This window comes from Acanthisitta chloris, unplaced genomic scaffold (assembly GCF_000695815.1).
Source record: "Acanthisitta chloris isolate BGI_N310 unplaced genomic scaffold, ASM69581v1 scaffold15352, whole genome shotgun sequence".
NCBI classification, from domain to species: Eukaryota; Metazoa; Chordata; class Aves; order Passeriformes; family Acanthisittidae; genus Acanthisitta; species Acanthisitta chloris.
The window spans coordinates 160,879-186,573 of record NW_008659510.1 but is presented as its reverse complement, the minus strand read 5'-3'; the positions used below and the strand labels follow the sequence as shown (position 1 = coordinate 186,573).

The following is a 25,695-nucleotide window of genomic DNA, read 5'->3' as shown; positions in this document are numbered from 1 at the left end:
TGCCATCAAGTCATTCCAGGTGTGCCCTCCTGGATCTGGTGGCAGGATGAGTCTGGGAGGGAGAGAAAGAGAAGATTGCACCGGTTCTTGAATAGAAGTTTGGAGTGAAACCAAGAAGACTTTGACTTATGGACAGTTCCATTAAATTTTCAGCACTTCTGTTGGAATCTCAAGCTTCATTGACTTAAAAAAAAAAGTATTAAAAATGTTGCTAGGTGGTGTAAGTTGGAGGTTTAATGGGGGGAGGAAATAAGGACCCATGACCCTTCCTCACTGTAGTGCTGGTAGTGGATTGACTATTGGAAGGCATGGATAGGCTTGTGATGGATTTCTGAGCACCTGTGGTGTCCCTTTGGCAGGCAATTAATAGTAGCTCCAACACTCCTAAGAGCTGCACTGATCCCTGAGTCCAGAGTTAGAATTTCTTCCTTACAACTCTGTAAATAATAGATCAGGAGATATTTCCTGTGTGTTACACTATGTTTATTAGTGACTCTCTGGCAATATGATAACTAATAGAGAACTTTCCCCTTCCATAAATTTAACAGTAGTAAAAAAATCTCTGAAGCATCTGAAAACTTGGCAGAGTAATAAACCACAATATTGATGGTTTTTATTTCCTTGCAGCGCATCGTTCCCCACTGACCGGAGTAAACACCACTGAACCTCATCACAAATAACTGGTGTGATCTTTGTGCCCTCAGGACTTTGTCCAGCAGTGATGATGTGGAGGACAGGGAGACAGAGAAGGGGAGGCTGGAGGAGGCCTACGAGAAGTGTGACCGGGCCCTGGACGAGCTGATCGTGCAGCACTACACGGAGCTGACCACGGCCATCCGCACCTACCAGAGCATCACCGAGCGCATCACCTCCTCCCGCAACAAGATCAAGCAGGTGCTCTCCTGGGGCTTCTGGTGTGCAGCAGCTCCCTGGGCTCTGCTCCACGTGTCACCCTCTGCCACCACTTCTTCCTCGCTGCTGTCATTTCCTGGTGATTACACTACCAGTGATGGAAGCTCCAAGCTCCTGTGTTCGACTTTTATTTCTCTCTGTGTGTTACTCAGCTTCTTGTCACCCTCCTGAATGGAGTTAAAATGGGATTGAGAAAGCACTGGTAGCCCCTTGTTGCCCACTAAATTCCCACCTGGGGTACTGTGTCCAGTTCTGAGGTCCCCAGTACAAGAAAGATGTTGATCTGTTGGAATAAGTCCAGAGAGGCCACAGAGATGCTCCAAGGGCTGGAGCAGCTCTGCCATGGAGCCAGGCTGGGAGAGCTGGGGGGGATCAGCCTGGAGAAGAGAAGCTTCAAGGAGACCTCAGAGCTCCTTCTAGTGCCTCAAGGGGCTCCAGGAGAGCTGAGAGGGACTTGGGACGAGGAATGGAGGGACAGGACACAGGGAATGGCTTCAAACTCATTAGATGGGATATTGGGAAGGGATTCCTGGCTGGGAGGTGCTGAGGCAGTGGCACAGGTTGTCCAGAGCAGCTGTGGCTGCTCCATCCCTGGGAGTGTTCCAGGGGGATGGAATGAGATGACCTTTAATGTCCCTTCCAACCCAGTCTGATTCTGAGCTAGGCCTGATTGCAAGTCACTCCGTGGCACCATTAGGAATGGACAGTCCAGTCCTACCTAGCACAGTTGTCCCTGGCTGTGTCTCAGTAGGAACATGTTTTCTCAGGGATCTCTCTGTGGTTTGAGAACAGAAGTAGTTAAAAGCAGGATGAGAGGTTTGCTGTGTCCCTGTTCATTCATTGTCTGGGCATGTTGCTTTCAGGTTTTTGAAGTCTTGGGGCCTCTGAGCTAACACCTTTCCATCGAATCTGTTCGTGTTGTGCTGTGTTGGCCTCCAGCCACCTCCTGACTAGTCTGGGTGATTCATCAGCTTGCTTTTCACTCCCAGAATATGAATTTTGGTGCTGTTTCCTCGCTCAGCTCTGTTGTGTGAATGCACGTGAACTCAGTGCCCCTGTATCTTTCTGCATGTTGAGTGCTTACACATTGGTGCTGTGCCAGTGAATCACTCTGGATTGTGGATTGGATTGTACTGCTCTCCCTGCAGCAATGGATTAGTTCTTTGGTCTCCTATCTTGTACTTGTAGTTTGCTAGACCTAAACTTTGCAAACTAGACACCAAAATTTATTACTGGGTTTTTTTTCCTGGCTCTGTGGAGGTCTCATCTCAAAACCTTTCCCAGCAGTGCTTGAGGAGCTGTTGGCTTTTACCCTTCTGGGGCTACATCCTGACCCTTATGGCTTTGAAAATTCATTTAGCATTTTCAAAGCAAATGAGACCGTTGTGATGCTTTCCAGGGGTAAGAGATCATTCCAGGATTTATGGACAGAGCTCAGCACTTTGAAAGCACAGATCAATTGCACTAAATTTGAAGTCAGCTGTAGCCAGTGGCCTCTTCTCACACACTGTACAAAGCTTTGCAGAGGTCAAAACAACCAGAGAGTGGTGTGACCTTTTGGTCCCACCTAGAAGAATGACTGGAAGGGTGAAGGACCTTTTGATATTTCAGTTTTCTTATTAGTTGTGGTCGATATGTATTGAAGAAGTTTTGCCCTAATCTCATGAGAGGCCCCAGGTCTGGGTTGTCATCAATCTGTGTTACACCCTGAGATTTGTTTTTGGTGTTCCCCTCTGAGGGTGGATGATCACATGGGTGTTGATGCATTAGGAATTGTACAAGTGATAGTGCAGATCCCTCTGTGCAGCCACTTTTGGAGGCAATTCAGTCTGAATTCCTTTTGGGAAAGGTTTAGATTTGAGTCTATCTGCTATAAAACTGAATTATAAAGTAGAGCCAATTTGGCCTTCCAAGGGGAGGATTGTTCTTAAAGACTTGCTCTTCATTCCTTCCCCTGATCCCAGATGGAGGTGGAGTTGATAATTTTCCTTGCAAGGACAGGAGTAGCAATGTCTTGTGAGATTGCTCCTAGCCCCTCGATTGTTTTGCTGACCTACTTTGGCTTAGTGTAGCTCAGTCCACTGGTGATGGTGTGCCAGGTCAGTGAAAGATTTTCAATTACTGTATTGAACAGGGATTAAATCTGAAATGAACTCAGTGTGTGTTTTACTTTGCCTCTGCTTTTTATGACTCTTAGATGAGCTTTTTTGTTGGCTGAGGATTTTTTCTCAATCCGCTGTCCATGTCACCACAGATGTTGACCAGTCTCAGCCCCAGCAGCTCTTGTTATTTACCAGTGTCCAATTTTGGTCCATCTATGTGTTTCACATGTGTTTTTTTGAGCAAGGTAGGAGAACATGCAGCTGAAGTGAGATTGGTGCTGTGCTTTAAAAGCTCATTATTTCAAAATAAATGGAAGGGCCTAGTGCTGAGAGTCTCTTCATGTGTAATTCAGTGAGAGTTCAACCTGAGAAAAGGTTGGGCCCTAAGTATTCATGAGTTATCACAAAAACAAGAGTGGTGTGAAAGCAATGTGTGAAGCTGTGCTGCTAATTGCTTCCCCATTTTAATGTGTGTTGTTGATTTGCATTATGCAGGAGAAGTTAGGTTCCACTGACCTTACCAGAGGGAATTGGGAGAACCTGAAAGCAGGGAATGCAGGCTGAGAGCTGGGACAGAAAAAAGGAGGAGAAAAGCTCTTGATACTGCCTGAATGGGGAAAAATAATAGAGACTTTGCCACTTAGAGGTGATGTAATGGCCTTGGTAAAGAATGGAAGTGCTGAATTGAACTCTCTGAATTGTTCTGATGAAACCATGAAACTCTCCCCCCAAAAACTGGTGTTGCTCAGGGTAGTAGGGAAATGGTTCTGCGCTCAGCTAGTTGTGTTTCACGGAATGGACACCAAACTTGAAGTTAATCTAAAAAAGATTTAATCTAAAAGGATGTAATAAGGTGGATGGATAAAGTTAACAGCAGAAAAACTGGTGGTAGTTTATTTGCTTTCACTGCAGATTGGGTTCTTGCTGTATGCCAAAGCAATGGATGGAGTCTGGAAAACATGCAAATTAGGCTTGTGGATAATTGGATCTGGAGTTTGTTCATGTTGTGGTACTTGAGCTAAATTTTCACCAGTGCCATAAAACTTGTATTAAAACCCATTTCACTCTGAAAGCAGTTCCAGTTTGTGTGTTCTATGCAGTTCCCTTCAGCCCAAGGAATAACAGAGGTGTGGGAACTTGGATTTGGTTACAGTCTCATGGTATATCTGGAATTCCTGATGAAGTGAGTGTGGGCAGGAACTGCTGCAGGGACAGAGGTAACGGGTCCTTGCCCTGTTGCTGCAGGTGAAGGAGAACCTGCTGTCCTGTAAGATGCTGCTGCACTGCAAACGGGACGAGCTGCGCAAGCTGTGGATCGAGGGCATCGAGCACAAACACGTCCTCAACCTGCTGGACGAGATCGAGAACATCAAGCAGGTCCCTCAGAAGCTGGAGCAGTGCATGGCCAGCAAGCACTACCTCAAGGCCACAGACATGCTGGTGAGTCAGGACACCTCCTGCTGGGGCTGGACGGGCCAGGGGCACCCGGGGCAGCTCTGGTGGTCTGCAGAGCTCTCACCATCTGGGTGTGCTGCCCACTCATTGTCTTTATACAGGTATTTTCAGGACTCTTGATGCCTTTCTTCCCAGAAAGGGTGATCAGACACTGGAATGTGCTGCCCAGGGAGGTGGTGGAGTCACCATCCCTGGAGGGGTTTAAGGACAGGATGTGGCACTTAGTGCAGTGGTCTTGTTGCCATGGTGGTGTTAGGTCATAGGTTGGATTTGATGATCTCAAAGGTCTTCTCCAACCTGATTGATTCTGGGATCCTTTCTGCTTATTTTCACCTTTTTAATGTTCTTTTTCTCACTCTCTTCAAGTGTTTTCCCTTCAGTTTCGTTTCTTTTATGAGCTTGACTCTCTGTTCCACTCTTGTGGTGGAGTTAGCAGTTTCCTGAACTTCTCTAATAACAATACTTTCCTTTCTCTTTCTAACCTTAACCAGCAAACTTTCTCACCAGGCCCCAGTCCTTCCTTCCCTGGAACAGGTTCCAGCAGTAATTACACCCTTGCCAAGGGCGATGATCCTTCTCCAGTTAGTCCTGACATGCAGAGTGCTCAGTCCAGTTCTGGGCTCTTCAGTACAAGAGAGATGAGTTCCTGGTCGAGGCCAATGAAGGATTAGAGATGCTTAAGGAGCATCTCCCATGTGTAGAGAGGCTGAGAGAGCTGAGGCTGCTCCACTTGGGGAAGGGAAACCTCAGGGAGATCTTGCTGATGGTTATGAATGTCTGAGGTGCAAAAAAACAGAGACAGATCCTTCTTAGTGGTGCCCAGTGACTGGAGAGGAGGAATGGGCACAGACAGGAGCACAGGGAATAGTTTTGAAGATAAACCAACACTTTTTTTTACTGTCAGGATGGTTGAACACTGGAACAGGTGCAGTCTATAGGCCCAGAGAGATTGTGGAGTCTCCACCTGTGGAAGACTTTCCAAACCAGATTGGGTGTGATCCTGGGCCAACTGGCTCTAGGAGACCATTCCATTAGGTGTTCTCCAGAGGTCCTTTCCATCCTCAAACACTCTGTGATTCCAGAGTGAATCAAAAGGAGTGTGTCTGTTCCATGCTCCTCTCCCTGTTTGCCAGACAGTGCCTTAAGGCCATCTGTTCATTGCCTGGGTTTGTTATTGTTTTGTTCAGCTTTAATGTCCTTGGTGTCTCTCAGCTGTGCCTCTTCACTCCTTTTTAACAGCTCATTGTTCAGCAGCATCAAGAGTTGGAAATTTTACTGTTCTCACCTTGAGCTTTAATTCCCCTCTTTCTATTTTGTCTCACTTTCCCTTAAATATAACTTTCTAAAACTTACCTTGTTCCCTCTGAAACATTTTCAGCACTTGGATCTGAGTCTCATCCCATGCTCTGATGGCATGTGGAACCCAATCTGCTTTTTGTTGTTGCTGTCACATCCTTGTGTCTGGTTTCACTTCAACCTTAAAGCTCATCCAGTTCCACCCTCTGCCATGGGACACCTCCCACCAGCCCAGGTTGCTCTAAGCCCCATCCAGCCTGGCCTGGAACACTCCCAGGGATGGGAAAATCAGAGTAAGGTATTTGCCTGATACTTTTGACTGTGAACTAAAGAAGTAGATGTGAGTTAAGGGTGTCAGTGCAGGGGAAAACTGTAATATTCGGAGTTATCATCAGTATCAGCTGAAACATTGGTGCTTCTGTTTGTTTATGGACTCACCAGTTTGCTTGGGTTGGGTTTATTGTCTTGTCTTTGTGGTGTTACATTTTCCTTTTTTTTTTTTTGTTTTTTTAGAGTGAACAAATTATTTTCAGAAGGAAATTCCATAAAGATAACTTAGTTCCTATCTCGAATATCTGATAGGGAATGTAAGGAGAAAAATAATAATATTTAGGACATGCCATGCAAAATGCTTTAGAAATAGTTTGAAATGTGTGTATTTGTGAGACCTCAGTGGTTTGCAAGATACTGTGGGTTTAATACATGTATATAATGTACTCAGTGCTGGTGAGGCCACACCTTGTATCCCCTGCTCAGTTCTGGGCCCCTCAGCTCAGGAGGGACATTGAGGTGCTGGAGCAGGTCGAGCAATGAGGCTGGTGAAGGGACTGGAGCACAAGTGCCATGAGGAGAGGCTGAGGGAGCTGGGGGTGTTCAGCCTGGAGGAGGCTCAGGGGAGACCTTATCACCCTCTGCAACACCCTGACAGGAGGTTGGAGTCAGGTGGGGGTTGGTCTCTTCTCCCAGGCAACCAGCAGCAGGACAAGAGGGCACAGCCTCAAGCTCTGCCAGGGGAGGGTTAGGTTGGATGTTAGGAAGAGGTTTTTTAGGGAGAGAGTGATGAGGCATTGGAATGTGCTGCTCAGGGAGGTGGTGGATTCACCATCCCTGGAGGTTTTCAAGGTGAGACTGGATGTGGCACTTAGTGCCATGGTCTAGTGACCATGGTAGGGTTGGACTTGATGATCTTGGAGGTCTTTTCCAGCCTGGCTGATTCTGTGATTCATTCCTCAAAGTAAACAGCTGCTCATGGCTTAGAAGGAGCCCAGAGTGAGCAGCCAAGGAGTTTGTGTCCCTCACCCTGGAACTGGGGCTCTGATTACTGTCTCTGCCCTGTGATACAGTCAGAATGAGACCTGTGCAGTGCTGTTGTGCTGGTGCAAGCACTCACTCTGATGGCATCATTTCTGCTTGCTGCATCCCATTTTGCAGCCTGGGCTTTGTATTCCACTCACATTAATTGAAGTAATTTTGCCACTGAAGCGTGTTTCAACCCTCTGCATTTAAATTGAAATTTTAATTCCCTTATTGTTTGGGGAAGATGGTGGGAGATGGTTTGTTCCAGGTTTCATTATCACTCCAAACTCTCCAGCTGCTGGTTCTAATGTGCAGTGACTGGGTAATGCAGGGCAGGATTGTTAATAACAGAGTGGCAGCTTCTCCCAGTTGTATAAACACAAATGCAGAGGTAGTTTGTGGCAGATTCCATTTGTATGAAGTTAAAAATTTGAAGTGTCAGCTTCTTTCTGATTCTTTATCCACCCAGAGCAGCACAGATGAGCTTCAAATATCAGGTGTTCATGTTCCATGTTCCTCCAGCATCTTGGTAGTCCTGGGAGCAGAGCCAGGAGGATCAGGTTTGCTGTTCTATAATTGCACCTTACAGGTTGGCTAGAAGAACCTGGTTCCAACCTCCTTTGAATTGTGAAGCTTTGGAGAAATTAGCAATGTCTGGAACAGAGAAAACTCCTGTTTGAAATGAAATGTGTCTCAGTTAATTTTCTATTTTTTTTATTAAGGTTTTTATAGAGTGAGTTTGAAAGAGTTTTTTGCTGTAATGGAGCTAGTTTTTCACACACTGAATTGCTGATAGTAGTGTTCACTTTTGTGTGGCAGTTGAGAGCACATGGACACATTTGTGTGTGTGTGTTGTGTTTTGGGGGAGACTAAAAGGAGGCTCAGGTGGGGCCTCAGGTGTTGCCACAGCCTCCCTGGGCAACCTGTGCCTGTGTCTCCCCACCCTCACAGCAAAAACTTCTCCCTCTTATCTCAGTTTCCCCTGAAGTTCTTCCAGAAGAGATTCTGGATGTGCTGTGCAACACCAGAAGCAGAGGTCACACAGCAGGACAGGCAGCAGTGGTGAGAACAGAAGGTCCTGTGGCTGCAGGAAGCAGTTCCATGTCCAAACTCCCCAGCACTGAGCTGTGGACTGCAGGGCAATCTGCTCTGCCTAGCAATTAATTAATTAGCTGCAGTACTGTGGAGGTCTGTGGTGTTGCTCTAACTGTTCTGACTCTGCTGTTGACCCATGAGGTGCCCATAGGGAGAAATTAATCTTTTCCATTTGTTTATATCAACTAAGAGATGAAATGCTAAAAGCAGTTGAAGAAAGAAATGTTGTTGAATCAAGTAATTAAAGGTCATATCATAATTATGAGTAAGTAAAAATTGTTTAGGCTATGTCTTTGCATGTCCCAACTTCTCTGTGTCTCTACTTGTAGTTTTAATGAACTAAAGCCACTTTTTCCAAAGATATATGAAGGCTCTTTTGATTCTGGTAGACCATAAACCACTTGCAGGACCTGATTTATCCATGCAGGAGTGCAGTTCCTTTGGGCTGGGGTTGTGACTGTCAGGGATAACAAAACACCATGGAACCACACATGGCACAGGAGTGAGGATGGCTCCTTTTGCTGGTTGAAACTGATTTGTTAGGAAGGTGACAAGAAGGAAGAATGAAGATGGAAAATAAGAACTATAGATCTGGTGTGTGTTTTGTCCTTGAGCACATTCTTCTCCTTTTATCCCAGGAAATACAAAGCTCAGAGCAATTTGTCTATCCACAGCTAGGCCAGGAAATGTTCCAACACCTCGTTTTCTTTCTTTTCCATGTTAAGGGCTTATATTTCAGTTCCCTAATGCCAGGGAAAGAACAATCCCCATCCCCTGCTCTGCTCTTTGACAGCAGTAACAGCAGCAGAATTTTTTGGGAGCTGCTTTCTCCCTGTAAATATGCATTGTAGCAGTTTGTTGGGTTTGGGGAGTGAAGCTGGTGGCTGATACTGTTGTTGGATTCAATTAAACCTGCTTGGCTTGGCATCCAGCTGGGTTGGAGAGGAGTTAGCTCTGCAGGTAAATTAGGTCATTTTCAGTCCTGCTGATGCAGCATCGTTAACACACCCTGAGCTCAGCACCAGCACCTCAGGATGCATCCAGTGTGTTGTCTCTCAGCTCCACAGCCTGTGAGGTCTGTGCTGGGTTAATTTTTTCAGGAGCATTGCTTGGCTATGAAATCACACCTCTCTGTCTGGGGGTGCTGCTCAGCTCCTCTGCCTGTGTGCCATGGCACTTGGCAGCAAAGTGGGTTTGTTTTGTCTGCAGGACTTTACCTCCCAACTGGGTGACATAGTGGGGGACATGGGCGGAAGGCAAAGGGGTTTTGGTAAGTGGAAATGCTCTGCAGAAATCAGACAATGGTTTGGATTGGAAAGGACCTTAATGATCTAGTTGCACCCCTATTGAAGTTGCCAATGCTCTCAGGCACAAGAAGCATTGTTGGGGTGTCCTGGGCAGGGTCAGGGGTTGGATCAATGATCCTTGTGGTCCCTTCCAGCTCAGGATATTCTATGATGAATTTTGGTGGAATGCTTCTCAGTTCTGTAGGGGGGAAGGATTGGTGCTGTGTGTTCTTAGCATATATTTATCCTCTTTTCTCCTTTTCCTTTGAATTCCGTTCTGTTTTGGTTTTATTTCAATAAACTCTCTAGCCTAGTTTTAAAGCCATTACAACCAGTAGGTTTTTTTCCCCTTTGAAACATCTATTTTTTCCCCCCTCAGTAGAGTTATCAATAACTTGCTCTCATTCCTTTTATCCTGTCATTTCCATTATCTGAGCAGTGTATGTTGCATGAAGCTCTAAGTACCTAATTCTGCCTGATTTGCATTGCCACGTGCTTGACCTCAGCTCCTCCTGCCCTTCCTTAATGCTCCACCGAGCAGTGATGTCTCTCCTGAGCATTATCCTGGGGCTGTTGGCTCTGCTCATTACAACCATTCATTTAGGCTGATGAAAGTTTATTAAATAAGGAAACACGCTGTAATGAAGGTGGAGAAGGGTTGGAATGCAGCAGATGTTTTTCCAGTCACCACTGGTCTTTCCAGGAATTTCTGTTTTTAAACTCTGGGTTGGGTAATTTTGTCCAGAGTAAAATATTGGAACAAACAGCAAGAGAAATTGAAGATGATTTATTGCACAATAAAGCTAGATAAATTTGAATTGTTTTGAAAATGCTGCTTTAAAAGCCAGTGAGAAGGTGTAATAAATTCAAGTTTAGGAAACATTTGTGGCTGCTCCATCCCTGGGAGTGTTCCAAATCAGGCTGGATGGAGCTCGGGGCAACCTGGGCTAGTGGAAGTTGTTCCTGCCCATGGCAGGGAGTAAGACTGGATTATCTTTCAGGTTCCTTCAACAACAGAGAGGTGGGACACAGGGAGTGTCAAGGTTTGAAATGTCATCTTGAAGGCAGTGAGAGAATTGGGAAACTGCAGGTTTGCATTAAGGAGAACCCTCATGTTTTCCTTCAATACATTATGAGCCTAATGCTCCAGGCATCATTCCTATAGACTTGGGGACAGAGATGGTCTTGAAAAACACACTTAATGGTAATTAAGACTGAAGGAAGATGCATTAAATCAAGAGGCAGAAATGCATGGGAGGGAGTGAGAAGTGCAAGGCCCAAGTTTTAGGCAGTTCTGTGGTGCCAACAGCTCCCCTGACTTGCCCATCTCAGGGAAGTCATTTGACCATATTGCTGTTGGAATTGGTCGTGTTTCGTGTCCAAGTGAGCAGTTGGCTAATCCTCTGGTTGGTTTTATCCCCTCTGTTCCTCCAGCTCTGCTTTGGCTTTCAGCACTTTATTGCTGGAGAGACATTGATGAATTGCAGTGAGTGGCAGAGGAAGGAGAGTGATTGATGGGTGACAGCACTGAGGCAAATTCCAAAGAAGGGAATTGATGTATCTGGAGTAAAGGACAGTGAGCGAGGAACATAATTTTATAAATATTTAAAAGTTTGTGGAGGGAAAACAATAAATTTGGGCCTTGCCATTCAAACACTGAAGAGAAATAAAGGATGTTTGTGCTTCGTGTTGAGGTGTTTGGGGCAGCTTTCTCCCTGTTGCTGTATATACCTTTTCCCTGTCCTTCCCCATCAAAAGGCTTACACAGGCTCTTTGTGTCAGGAGGAGCTGGTTTCCTGCAACCTGAGCACTTTTATTTGTGTGTGTAGCTCAGAATCTTCCAAACTGGTGTTGCCAACCTCTGCCCCTCTCAGCTTTACTCATCTGTGTCAGTCCCCCCTTTTGTGCACCATTTGGTCAGCAAATCCTTCATCTCCTGAAGGGGAGTGAGCTCAGCTCTTCCTGAAATACTGCAAAGGAATCATCTTTTATAGCTCTTTGTTTGCTTTTGGCTTGTTAATTCTTACAAGGCTCTTTAAAGGTGACCAAAATAGGGAGCAGATTCTTCCATCACATTAACATCCAAAGTATTAATCAGCTGTTCAGCATCAGTGTTTTACAGCTCCTCAGTAACCCTCACACCTCTGCACCTTCTCCCCTTTTTTTCAGGGGGAGGTTGGCAGTGACAGTCAGGAATAGCTGTCATTGATCTGTGTGCTTGTCTTGTTTTCCATGATTTTAGCTAAAGACTCCCTGCTTTAGGATCATCAGGGTGTTCTTTAAGTCCAGGATCATCATAGCTAGCTCATACTTCCTGGTTTGTGTCTCATTTGGTAAGACTTAGGTCAGGCTTGACACTCAAAGCTCTAAATGCAGGGAAGAGGTTTCATCAGTTGCTCGTTAAGTGTTTCTAGCAGTGGAGACTCAAAGTGCTCAACAGGATTCTGTTTTCTGGGTGTTGACTCCTTCCACAAGGATGATGAAGGGACTGGAGCATGTGTCCTGTGAGGAAAAGCTGTGAGTGCTGGGACTGTTCAGTCTGGAGGAGTGAAGAGTCCTTTAAATGTGTTGAGTTAGAGGTGCCATGTGCCAGCCCAAACCAGAACTGCCAGCTGGGAAACTCCTCTTTGTGTGGAGTTCAGCACTCCTGGGAATCCCTCGTGGAGTTAGAAGGTCGAGGATCATTCTCTAATACATCATCTGCCTTCAATTTGTCACATTAAATGCCTTGGATAGAGACTATTGGTAGGTGTTGTGCCTTTTTGCCAGGTGGAAATTCCCAACAACTGGAGTGAATGCCTCCCTGTTCCTTAACGAACTTCCCCGGTCTGGATCCTTCTCTCAGGCATGACAGGTGTGAATTGAACTCAGTGCAGAGCTTGTTTAAGTCTGGCCACACTCCTTTAAGCTGCTTTTTAGTCATTTTCCTTTCCTGTACCTTTTGACAGTGAATTCCTTGTTCCAGCAGCAGATCAATTCTCCTTTTAAATGTCAGCATTGTCTTTATTCTCCACTGAGGCAGTTGAACCTTCTGGGTTGCTGCTGTTTATTTACTGTTTATTCAGAGGGTTCAGCTTTTTCCCTTTTGTCATATCGTGTTTGTGTTATGAGTTGACTTTTTTCCTTCAAACTCTGACCCACCACGTTGTTTGCTTTTAACCTTTCTCAGATGTTTGTTCATGGTTTCCTAGCTGTTGTCTGAACTCAGACTGGTCTCATTGATTGTTAGGGGGTTGGAATGGAGCTCAGAGATGATCCAGTGCCAACTCTCTGCCCTGGGCAGGGACACCTCCCACCAGAGCAGGTTGCTCAAGGCTCATCCAACCTGGAATGAAACACTGCCAGGGTTGGGGCAGCCACAGCCTCCCTGGGCAACCTGGGCCAGTGTCTCACCACCCTCACAGGGAAAACTTCTGCCTGAGATCTCATCTCAATTTTCTATCCTTCACCTTGTTTCTCGGAAAGGATTTGGTTTTCTACTCACAACAATCATTGGGGAAGGAATTCCTGGCTGTGAGGGTGGTGAGGCACTGGCACACGTTGCCCAGAGCAGCTGTGGCTGCTCCATCCCTGGGAGTGTTCCAGGCCAGGTTGGATGGGGCTTGAAGCAGCCTGGGCTGGTGGGAGGTGTCTCTATGGGCAGGAGGTAGAATGAGATAACCTTTAAGGTCCTTCCAACCCAAACCATCCTGTGTTTCTGTCATAATTCTTTCATCATTCTGGTTTTCCCTCTGAAAAAAACCTCTTGTTTAGAGATTCCATTTTCCCTGTGCTCACTTCAGGCCTGTGGAGCTCTAGCAAAACCTTTGAAGGGCCTGAGCAGCTTTCAGTACAAGCAGATTAGAAAACTTTGGCCAAAGTCAGGAGAGAAAGAGAATTTTGACAAACATCTTGTTAGTACTTAGGTTTTAGTCTGTTGTAAAATGCTAAATTAAACCCTTCCAAATTGGATGTTATGCTAAGCAAATGTTTAGCTACATTTTCTTTTTAAGGCAATTAAGCCCTGCCATAAACTGCCTGTGACCTTTAAACAAGCTGCTTAATGGTGCTGCTGCCACAGTTAGTTTCTATACACTTGCAATTTTTAGCTTATACAAAGCAAAGCTCTTTTTTCAGGCTTCTTTCAGTGCTCCTTATCTCCTGAAGGGTCTCTGCTTATTGGAGGTAATAATAAGTAGGCCTAGATAAGGAGATTAGAGCATCAAGAGTAACTATCAGATTATCTAAGCCAAATTCTGTGGTAATCCAAGGCAATATTTTAATTATTTTCGGAGTAAATGCAGTTATTGTGTATTTAGGAGCAGCTTTCAGTGGGAGGGAGACTTCAGAATTGAAAGAGGGAATAAAGGAGGTGTTGGTGGGGATTATACCATTTATTTGGGGGCTATTTGCTTATTGTAAATCAGCTTTATAAAGAAGAACAACAAGGTATTTGTTGTTGATTCGTTTTCCAGCTGTTTCCTCCTGCTGTAGCTCCTCTCCATGTGAAAGAGTTCTCTTCCCTGCAGTTCCCTTTGTGTCCAGGTACTCCCAGCACAATGCCGTTTTCTGCCTTCAGAGAGGAAAATCAGAATCACTTATTTCCCTTTTCCCAAGCTGTGAGAGTAGAAGAAAGAGGCTTGAAGGACCATCAGGTGCTTTTTCTGTACCCTTGAACCACTTGGAGTTGTTCTGTGTATCTCATTTTCAGGTTCTCTGGGAAAGAGATGATCCATTACCAGTTAGCTGGAGTCCTGTGGGATAACTGTTCCCCTCTCTGTCCAGTCCCACATCTGTTAGCCCTTTTGGTGGTGTGAACAGCCCCCAGGAGGCCATGGGAGCATTAAAACCAGGCAGCTCCATGGCAAAGCTGCTTCCAGCTGAAGGGAGGAGAGAAAGGGCAGAAAAGCTAATTAAATGTCATCCCACTGCATGTTTTGTGGGATCTTCATCATCCAACACACAGGGAGGAGAAGGAGCCTAAAGCAGCAGTGGTGGGAGCAGCACCCTCAGTCAGGGAGAACAGGGTTTGGTTCCCTCACTGCCTTTATGGAGCCAAACTCCTCCAGAAGTGAGTAGCCTTTTAATTTTTTATTTTTTTTTTGGAAGTACAGTAAATAATTGACTGTTCCATTTTCTTCTTGTTAGATCTTTTGTGGAAAGCTTTCCATTTTTGTTCCTTGTGTTTCAGGTAATACTTTTCCTGGGTGTCTTGGAACCTTTTTAGTGTCACTTTCCTGCCTGATTCCAGTTCTTCCCTCCCTGCGTTTTCATCTCTGAGCCTTTCTCAGTTTGGCAAATGTCAGTCCTGATCCTGTTCTTGCCTTGGTGACATTGCTGACAGCTTTCAGGGCAGTGAGCAACACCAGCAGCTCCCCTGAAGTGACTGTGGGGCTTCAAGTGCCTTTGGAAGTGGGGAAATTTGGGATACATCTCTACCTGCCAAAGGAAGAAGGGAAAAGTTAGCACTTAGGCTCTGCCAAAGGTTTGCAAGGTCTGTGTGAGCTGAGCTGCTCCACTTAGATGTGCTCTGGCACATCAGGTCTTTGGGGAGATGCAGATTTGGGGCTTTGCTTCATCTGAGAGGTGTTTTTGTCACGGCCTAAGTTCCATAACTGTTCCCAGATGGATATTGGGAAGGAAGAGGATGGACAGTGCTTTGTGTGAAGTGATGGGAACCTTGTGAGTGCTGCTGAGCTTGGGAGGAGCCTCTGACTAACACTGTGGCACTAATTCTTGCTCAGGACTGAGCTCCATCCTGCTGACACTCTCCTCATCCTCACAGGGAAGAGAATTACCTGGCAAAAATCTTCAGGAGGAAGGAGGAAATTCACCTTCCTCTTAGCAGTAGCTCCTAATGTAAAAAGCCTGTCCCAAGGCTGTTCCAGGGCTCTTCTGGACTTGGAGGCCAGCAAAGGAATCCACTGCTGGTGGATGTTTTTCAGGCTAGGTAGTATTTCCTGGTGCTGAGGGAGCAGCCCTTGCCTGGACTCTTTGCTTTCTGGGTGTCCTTGCTTTTCACCTCCAGTGCTGAGCTGCCAGGTTTGCTGTGAACCCAGACCCTGAGATGGACAGCAAACATCTTGTTTTACTTACCAGTGTCTGCAGTTAGGAGGAAATGGCTCTCTGTGTTATTTCCAGCCTCTGAATGCCAAACATGTTATTTGTAGTTTCTTTACAGCATCAGCACTGAGATTTTGGAAGCTGCAGAGGGATGTTGTTGTTTATTAGGAGCTGGGGAAGTGCTTTGGTAAATGGAAAACATTTGAGCTGGGAGGGATGCAAAGTGTCCTTTGCACTGGTTTGTCATTCCTGGTGGGGTTTATGCATGGGGTTTTCTTTGTCCACATTTGTTTTAGGATATAAATGGAAATTAGACTCTTCTCCTGCCTATTGTTTCAGATATCCAATACTTACATGACATTACACCTTTGAGGTCTCCTAAACTCTTCCACCTAAAGTCATGATAGCACTTTAAGCAAATAAAATTTGAGCCATTTTCTTCCCATTTACAGAGTTGGGGGATGAGGGTGTTTAGTGTTTCTGTAATGGAAAAGAATAACAACAATCCAACATCATTGTCAGTGTCTTGTTCTAACACTTTTCTGCTTGATAATCCTCTTATTTGGGGATAAACTGTGCTTTGATTTGTATGGAATGAACTGTGTTTTAACTGTTTTGTGCATATGCTGGAAATGTTTGAAGATGCTCATTAAATCTGTGGGTTTGGGATATTGGACCCTTTTGTGTACTGATTTTTCTTTTAGGAATAGAAATAAAGAAATCACTTAAGCATTTTCTGCTTTGAAAGAGTCTCATGGATAGAATCCTCCTGGTGTTCAGACACTGCTCTGATCCAAGAGCAAAGCCCTGAGAGCTGAACGAGTTGATGTTTAAAAGTTGTCCCATGTGTTCTCCTGCCAGGTGTCAGCAGTGGATTCCTTGGAGGGTTCTCTCCTTCAGGTGGAGGGACTGAGTGACCTGAGGCTGGAGCTGCACAGTAAGAAGATGAACCTGCACTTGGTGCTGATCGATGAGCTCCATCGTCACCTCTACATCAAATCCACCAACCGCGTGGGCCAGCGCGGCAAGGACAGGGGCAGGATCGGGTGAGTGTGGGGGATGTTTCTGAAGCTGAGGCAGAGGAGATGTGAGGAGAAATCTTTCCCTGTGAGGGTGTTGGGGCACTGGGATAGGGAATTGCCCAGGGAGGTGGTGGAGTCACATCCCTGGAGGTGTTTGAGAGGTGTCTGCTGCCTTAGGCTGTGTCCAGGGTGCAGGAATGTTTAGCATGGTTTCTTGTGTTGGTTTTCATTGTGTTCTGTTCCCCACGGCCAAGCTGGAATCCATAGCTAACCCCTGCAAGTTTGGTTTTGTGGGTGGAAAAGCAATATAGGTGGTTCTCATGCAGGATGCTAAGCTTAGCCCTTGTTTCTGCAGGTTTTTCTAAGCGTTTTTAACCTCCAAGCAAACCTCCTGAGCCTCATGATATAGGAACCTTCTCCATGTCTTTCTCCTCAGAACGACTGCCCTGCCACATTCTTAGGCAGTGACACATCTTTGGCAGCTAGTCCAGCGTGAACTTAAGATGAGAATGACCAAATAGAAAGTGTTTAGTGAGTGAGAAGGTTTGTGGGGGAGAGATGCACATAGGTGTGCACAGGAATGTGAAGGGGAGGAAAAAGGGTGGAGGTTTCTGGTGGGAACAGAGAAGTTTGAAGGGTGAGAAGTTGACAGAAACCATGGAAATGGAAGCATCTAAATTTTAAGCTGAAAATTTAAAGGAGTTTTGAAATTAAGGCTTAAAATTTTAAGGAATAAATTAAAATTTATTAGACTTAACATGTAAGGAATAAATGGATTATTTGTTGTGAACAAGGACTGTAAATAATAGTAAACTGTTTGCTTTAATTCTTTCCTCCACCACAGCTCACTTGTCAAAGATGCCTCTCCTGTCCCTCTGATGGATGTCACTAATTTATCTACACCTCGGAAGTTCCTTGAAACTTCCCAGTTCAGCACTCCTGGAAGCTCTAGTAGTGAGTATTTGTCACACAGATTCCTCACAGAACTGGTTTGTAGATGTTTAGATGATTTTTGCAGTGGCAGGAGACACATCATCCTCTCCTCAGGCCTGAGGGAGGTCCTGAGGTCAGAGGTTAGGGAGTGGTTTGTGCAGTGTCATGAACTAAGTGGGCAGAACTTGTTTGTATCTACCATTTTTCCTCTGGAAAATCATCTTTGCCCCCTCCTAACCTCCCCATCAGCTTCTGTTAAATGCACTTAGTTTTCTGTGCCTGTTCTCACCTTCATATCTTGAGCAGAAGAGGTTTGCAGTTGGTTCAGTGAGCTTGGAGGTCTTCTCTGCATTATTTACTGTAGACAACCAGATATGGGCAGAGATTACTGAAGTATTTTGCTGTGTTGGAGCCAGAAGGTCAAATCTTTCCCTTGTGGAAGCTTTGTAACTTTGACTAGAGGTGTCTCTGTACACAGGAATAATCTGCTGATGATCTGTGTGTTCGTGTGACTACGGCAAACACTGAGCAAAACACTGTTTTGGTGCTGTTGTCTGAGGCTCTGGGAGGGCTGCAGGGATGGGGAATTAATCCTCGTGTTGTTTCACAAGATTAATAAGTGAGGTTGTCCTTGATGAATAATACACAACTGACCTGTGTCCTTTCTCACCTTCCTTTCTCACCCTGACTGGTTCAGTATTCCTCAAATGCAGAGAATCTTCCCTTCTCATCCTTATTATTTATAGTGTCCTTTTTTGTCTGCTTGTTTCTGGTTCTGTCATTGCCTCCTAGATTCTTCTGTGTGATTATCCTTATCTTTTGCTCTGGTAGGGGGTTTGTTGCTTGGCTCTGCTCCTGCCAGGCTGGCTGGGCTCAGCCTGGGGCTGTTTTTCCATGTAGTGGAGGTTTGTGAGGAGTCACCTGTGATCTGCCAGCACAAACTTTCAGAGCTGGAATCTGCAGCTTGGCCATTGAAAGCCTGGAAGAGAAGAATTGGATGAGAAATCTCAGGGAAAAAATTGAGAATTCCTGTTCTGCTCTGTGATCAGTGAGAGGTTCTGTTCAGTGTCTTGCTGAAGATTCATGAGTTTGTGGAGCTGAAGAAATAAACCACAAAAACTCAATCCCAGTCTCACCAATGTGCATAGAATGGTTTGGGTTGCAAGGGACTTAAAGATCATCTAGTTTCAACCTCCCTAAATGCTGACCAACTTCCTTTTCAGGGAATGAGTTGTATAGTGTCTGCCAATTTTTTTCCATCTAAAATTTGTTCTGTTCAGTAAGGAAAATCTGAAGCTCTGGGGGTGATGAGGGTCTCGCATCACACCTTACGGATGGAGAATAGAGCAGGACATGCACCTACTGCAACTTCTGTTCTAGTGTACCTTTAGTGTCTTCTCTGTTTTTTTAATTGCTTGTGTAATGCAAACCTTGAATATGCTCTGAAAAGAATTTTGTTGGCATTTGTCTCCTTTAAAGACTTAGAGTTTCCAACCAATCACTCACATCCAAGGAGAGTGACTGCTCCATCCCTGGGAGTGTCCCAGGCCAGGTTGGATGGGGCTTGGAGCAGCCTGGGCTAGTGGGAGATGTCCCTGTCCATGGCAGGGGTGGGACTGGATGGTCTTTAAGGTCCTTCCAACCCAAACTATTCTATTATTATGAGTTAAATGAAGGTTTATGGGTACAAGGACCAGCAGGTTGGTTGTAAACCAGTTGCTCCTCGTGTTTCACGTGCCTGAAAACAAGGACTGTGCCTTCATCCTTAACTCTACTCAATGGTTTAGGTCAGTTAGAAATCTCCTTAAACTCTGCTTTCTGCAGATCTCTTCCTGCTCTTCACACCCAACACACCAGACAAGCTCTTCCTTGGCTCCTGGTTCCACTCTGTCCCAGTCAGTGAAGTGCTGGGCAAGTGTCCCTCAGCCTGGGAAAGATTGTAGCAGAAAACATTTGATCAGCATGAAGTATGCATATGGTTTTGCTTCAAGTGCACAGTGTACTTATGGAGATGCTTTCCATGTAATTCTATTTAAAAGTAGCCTTTTCCAGGGCTGCAGAACCACCAGGCAACATGGAACTCGTGTATGCATAACAAAAGCTGTTTCTGCCTTGAGTCACTTAAATTCTTTGGCTTTTCATTGATGAGACAAAGTGGCTGTGCATATTAATGTGTGGCATTAGAAAGCACTGACTCACTCAGCCCAGCTCAGCAGAGATGCCAAAATTTGGAGTCTTTCCTGCCTTCTCTTCCCAAAGGAGATCTTACCTTGTGCTGTCGAATCTTCATAAGGAAATTAAAGCTGTTCCTGCTGTGTGCAAAGTAAACAAACCCTTCAGTAGTGCTCACCTGAGGATTGCAGATATGGCAGGTCACCAGTAATGTTCTCCCTTCATGCCAGTTCAGAGGAATAAATGCGCTTTTAAATTCTCTGCTGGAACCTACTGTACTCTGAGGAGTATTTATGGAGGTCCCTGCTTTGCCAGGCTCTTCTGGAACTGTCAGATGTGCTCACCCAGTACACAGCAAACCCAAGAGTTGCTCTTTCCTGAAAGGTTCTGGAGGATACTTGTTAGAATTCCAACAGGAGCTGAGCTGAGGTGCTGACAATATTGTTACTGATGGAATGGGTCAAGTTTATATCGAGTTGAGAACTTATTTCAGTGTCCTTTGGTTGGACATTTGCCCATTTCTGCAGTAACTCTCCCTTTATTGCCCACTGGATCCATTCATGTGTCAGGACAAGGATTCACCCCCAGGAATTAGCAGGTGATGTTCCTTCAAACCTGAAATTGTGCCTTTGGGGAACTCTGAACTCATGTGCTTTTCTGTAGAAGGATTGAAGCCAAAGGGATATCATCAGAAGGACATAAATCATGGAAAATAGTGCATTAAATTTTACTGGATTCCCATAAAAGGCCACAGCTAATGAAATCATCAGTAATGAGCAGCAGCAACTTTTGGCTGTTCATTGGAATGAAAAACAAGCCCCAAGAGTCGTTTCTTGAGCTGCTTTGCTTAAATGACTTACCAACATTGGCTTTTTGGGGCTCAGACCAGAGTTATTAAAACACTCCTTGTGGCAGGTTGGCTCCCTGGGAAATGGCAGACCTGAACAAATGAGAGTTTTACCAATTGGAACAGACATTTTATAGGGAATCATCAAAGCAAAGAGCTCCCAGGGAGCCTTCCACCTTTGGAACTCTGGAGGTGGTGAATCCAGGGTGCACATGGTTCAGCTTTTCTCTGCTGAAACACAACGTTGTGCGTTTTCAGATGAAAAATGATTCAGTGCTGAAAGGTTTCTGTGGTAGAATCATTGTTCCTTTGAGTTGTTGTCTTAGGAGGCTTTTGAGAAGCCTTATTGGAATGTTGTTCTTCACAAGATGCTTTCAGGATTTGGTAGAACAAGATGGTCAGCCCAGCCAGTGTGGGTTTTGGAAGGGCAGGTCCTGCTTGATCAGCCTGGTCTTCTGTGACAAGGTAGCCTCTTAGTGGATGAGGGAGAGGCTGTGGATGTGTCTGTCCAGGCTTCAGTGAAGCTTTGACACTGCTTCCCACAACATTTTCCCAGAGAGACTGACCTCTCATGGCTTGGAGGGATGCACTGTTCACTGGGTAGGAAACCAGCTGGATGGTCAGGCCCAGAGTGACATCCAGTTGGGGCTGTCCCTAGTGGTGTTCCCCAGAGCTCAGTGGTGGGACTGGTCCTGTTTGACACCTTTGTTGGTGACCTGGATGAGAGGATTGAGTTTGCCCTCAGCAAGTTCACAGATAACACTGAGTTGGGTGGGAGAGTGGGTCTGCTGGAGGGTAGGAAGGCTGTGCAGGGCCCTTGGGTGGATCCCATCAGCTCCACTGACTTGTGCATGTCGAAGTGGTACAGCAAATCACTGACCATTTTCCCTGGGATTATGGAGGCTTCATTCTGCTCCCATCCCAGGGGACCCCCAGGACACTTGATCTTGCTGTTGAGGACTGAGACAAAGAAGGCATTAGGTACTGAACTTCTGTCACTTTTTTCCCCCCACATCCAGCAAGGAATGGAAGTTCTCCTTGGCTTTCCTTTGGTTGCTGATGTATTCATAGAAACATTTTTACTGCCTTCTGCAGCAATAGCCACATGAAGTCCTAGTTGGGCTTTGGCCTTTCTCATTTTCTCCCTGTGTAACCTCACAACATCCTTGTATTCCTCTGGAGTTGTCTGTCCCATCTTCTAAAGGTCATGAGCTCCTGTTTTCCCCAGTTCCAGCCAAAGCTCTCTGCCAGACCAGCCCTTGATGCCATGAAATGGCAGAAAAGGATGTTTGAAGTGCAGAAGACACAAGAAAAGAACAACAGTTACCCAGGGTTGGGATCTTGTCAGATCTCACACAAATCCCCAAAGCTGCCCAGGATTCTTGTTTAATAGGCACAATATGCAGGAAACACACTAAAAAGAGGTCCTCACTGCTTTATCAACAGACCAGATCTGACTGAACCAAACCAGTGTGCAGCAGCTCCCAGAATCAACTGGTCACGTTGCTGTTGCTTGCAAGAGATGTAAATCCACGTCCTGCCTGTTTGAGGGTGTTGAAAATTACTCAGGGTGCTGGAAATTTTGCTCTTTTCAAAATGGAAGTGTGTTCCTCTTAGTGTGCTGGCAGAGTCCTCAGCAACATTGCTGCTTTTAGTCCTCTTCAGTGCTGTCCTCACGTTTGGATCCAGTTGTGTTTCTTCCCTCTTGGCTCTTCATTCTCACCTTGTTGTCCCTGGGGGTGTTGGTGCTCTGGGTTGAAATGCAGGAGAGTGTGGACAGGGAGTTTGGTTTGAGCCAGAGGTGCCATGTCTGGGGTGACACTCTGGAAGGAAACAAAGCTCTTGAGTGTTTGGGGTTGGTGTGACCTGGCACTGAGCATTACCTGTTCATCATGGTGCTGTTTATGAAGTGGCTCCTTGGGACGTTGTTTCCTTGATCTGGCTCTACCTTAGCACTGCTGGTGCTCATCTCTCTGTTCAGGGTGTCACAGCTTTAGACAGCTCCAGGGCTGCCTGTTCCTCCTGACATGCCATTTCTCATTCCTGCCATGTTCCTTAAATCCTTCTGGTGGATCTTTTGACATTTATTCAGCTTCTTGGATAAGTCTGTAAGTCAAAAATCTGTTGAGAACTTGAAACCACAGGAATCATCTGTCACCCACCAGCCCTTCCCAGAGCTCAGCCCCAGGAAGGCAAAGCAGCCGTTGGCTCTGGATCTTCCAAGATGCCTTAGCTGAGTTTGCCTTGAAGACACTTCCTTCACAGAAGTGTTTGAATGTATTTATTAAATGTTTCACCCAGGCTTTAGCAGAGCCATGATTGTGTTGTCACTGGCTGTTATCTGTAAATTAAGAAATGTTGCTTAATGAACATCCTTAAAACAGTGTCTTTTGCTTTCCCTCCCTTGTTGCTTAGCAACAGGATTTCTCCCTGTGCAGCCCCTGTTACTTCAGCGTTGTATCCTCAATATCCTCTCTAATTCTTCTCCATTTTCTTTGCTAAAAGATTTGAGTAACTTCATCAACCCCTTGGCACATGCAATAAAGCAGAATGAGATAACATCAAACAATCAGTCAACTCTGCTGAATTCATCAGGAGTCTCTTCAGCTGGATCTGTTTATAAGGAAGATTCCTCTCTTGTGAGGAATATAGCAAGGAAGAGCAGCTGGGGTGGAAATTTAGGGGGTTTAGCTTCTTGAAACACATTCAGGGAGTTTGGAGGGATATCATAGCTTCTCATTTATGAATATCTTAATTGCCCCAGAGTTCCTGGTGGAGCAGCAGGAGCAGCTGAGGTGACTCAGTGCTGCTTCTGCATGGTGGTAAGAGTTGTTTTAGTAGTTGAAATCTTGACTGGTGCCTTTAAAATGTGTTGCAGTGAGAGAAACAAGCCTGCTGGAAATGAAAGAAGATACAGATCTGGATCCAGAGGAGAACAGCAATGTCTTCATGGGGATACTCATCAAAGGGTTGGCCAAGCTGAGGAAAATCCCAGAGACAGTGAAAGCCATTCAGGATCGCCTGGAACAGGAGCTCAAGCAGATTGTGAAGAGATCCACGACTCAGGTGGCTGACAATGATTACCAGAGAGGGGAGAATATTTCCCAGGAAAATCAGCCTAGGTAAGGCTATTTCTACCCCCAAGACCTTGATTGCTGCAAAAAGTCATAATCTCTAATAGGACTGGAGAAGAGAAAATTCAGCTCAGCCATTTCAAGTGTAGTAGAGGCCAATTAGGCTGATGCAGGTGCAAAGCTTTGAAGTCATGTATGGAACTAATTATGTCACAACTCTGTGGCCAAGTCTAGTGGTTTTGCAGCTCCATTTCCATTGATTGCAAGGTGTGGGAGCCAAGTGAGAACTGTGTGTGTGCTGGTCCTCAGAATTCACCAGAAATGAGGATTCCAGAAGGGCCAACTTTTCCTTGGAGCTGAAATATGAATTTGTGATTCTGCACATGGTTGTGATTATTGTCCAGAGGGAATTAATAGTGCTAAAGGAAAATGTATGTCTTCATTCTGTGTAATATTTGTAGTGGAAAATCACTCCCAAGGAAAACATTAGCTTGATGGAGGCTTCTCTTTTTAATTCCTCTCATTAGCATTGCTGTGGAAACAGTTATGGTTTGAAATTCATAGAGTTATGATGCTGAGAACTCAGGGAAATCCCAGCCAGCTCTTTGGGTGGGTCAGAAGGCTGAAATTTGGGGTCTGGTGCCAAGAAGGGAGTATAACATCTGCTTGGAACTTGCCTTGTGGATCAGGCTGGAGAGTTTGTGTGGCTCCTGGTTGTGCAGGGCAACTGATAAATGGCCTCAGATCATTTGTTAATGACATTAACCTGCCCAGAGGGTTGAGTAAGGCTCAGGAAAGTTTAATGGGTTTTGGCATGTGGAGATGGTGAACCTTTGAGGTGTTTATGTTTTAGAGCTATGAAAAGTGTCTGAAATTCTTGTTGGATACAGAGATAATTAGAACTGATTCTAAACCTAAATCACATGTGAAGTTTACAGCAAGCAGGTGAATTAATTTATATTGAAAGGAATAAATTATAGTGTGGAAGATTGTTCCACCCCTTAGATTAGCTCTAGATTTAAATCAGGATTCAAAGACTTCCTTACTGTCAATTAAAAAAAATCAGTGTGAACAACAAGGTTCTGCTGTTCCAGTAGAGCTCTGGAAGGCCCCAAACTCAAGCAGGATACAGCTCCCAAAACTACCTAAGCATTTTTTAGGCTCTCAGCCACGGTGGTTGTGTGCCCTCAGTATGGAGTGAGGAAAGGGTTTCTCTTCACTTGAGAACTCGTCAGGCTCAGCTGCCTCTGAGTGTCTTCTCACTGAGCTCAGGGCCAGTGTTCAGCCACTGTGCTTTCAATGGGATCTGCCAAAATTCCCACTTCTGGCAGAGAAAATGGCAACAAGGTGCCAGAGAGGCCTGTGGGGTCTGAGGGTGTAGGTTGAGTTCCTGGTGGCTCATTCTGTGTGTTCTGGGAGTTCATGGCCGTATGGTGGCTCTCAAAGGTTGACCTGTGTTCTTTCCTTCTGCTTGAGGGAGGGAAACACATCCATACTCCCATCCCTGGAGGTGTTCTAGGCCAGGTTGGATGAGGCCTTGAGCCACCTGGACTAGTGAGTGGAAGGTGTTCCATGGCAGGGAGTGGGAACTAGATGATCTTTAGAGTTCCTTCCAACCCAGCCCATTCTGTGATAAAACTGATTCTGAAGTTTCCTAGAACATGCAACATGGGACAGAGACTTAGGATAGACCTAACTAGATGGAGTATCTTTGTGAGGTAAGCTGCTATGAGTAGAAACCCTTTCCTAGCTTCACACTTCAGCACCATGAAATGTGAATGATACAATGATAGGAAAACCTGAGAAAGGACAGTAGAAGGTTCCTAGTGGTTCCTTCTCCCCGTTGGAAGATCATTTTGATAACTATACTTGAATCTCACCAAGTTGCAACTGAGTTAGGCCTCAGCTTTAATTGCTGTGGACTATGTTAAAGTCTAGGCGAGTTCTCTAACATTTTTAGATCTCTGCTTGGAACAGGTTCATGAAAAGGTATTCAAGGCAGGAATTGGACTGCCTTACCCTTCTCATTAGAGAAAGCTTCATACCTTCGTGGTGAGAAATGAGCATTTTGTGTTGTCTACAAAGCATTGTAGACAGGCTGTGTTGTGTTAGCTTGAACTACCTGACCCTGGGGGTGTCCCCTGAGCTTTGGAAGGTTTTGGG

At 45.4% G+C, this 25,695-nt stretch overlaps 1 protein-coding gene across 1 annotated transcript in view; it reads left to right on the top strand.

Moving 5' to 3' along the window:
* The first annotated feature begins 693 nt into the window (after positions 1–693).
* Positions 694–25,695, top strand: part of EXOC4 (exocyst complex component 4) — a 180,041-nt gene continuing 155,039 nt past the window's right edge. Inside the window, exons 1-5 of the mRNA XM_009069411.1 lie at positions 694–894; positions 4,260–4,454; positions 16,346–16,530; positions 17,351–17,460; positions 23,337–23,580. Of these exons, the coding sequence (XP_009067659.1) occupies positions 4,287–4,454; positions 16,346–16,530; positions 17,351–17,460; positions 23,337–23,580 (707 nt within the window). The 5' untranslated portion in view covers positions 694–894; positions 4,260–4,286. The remainder of the gene's footprint in view (positions 895–4,259; positions 4,455–16,345; positions 16,531–17,350; positions 17,461–23,336; positions 23,581–25,695) is intronic.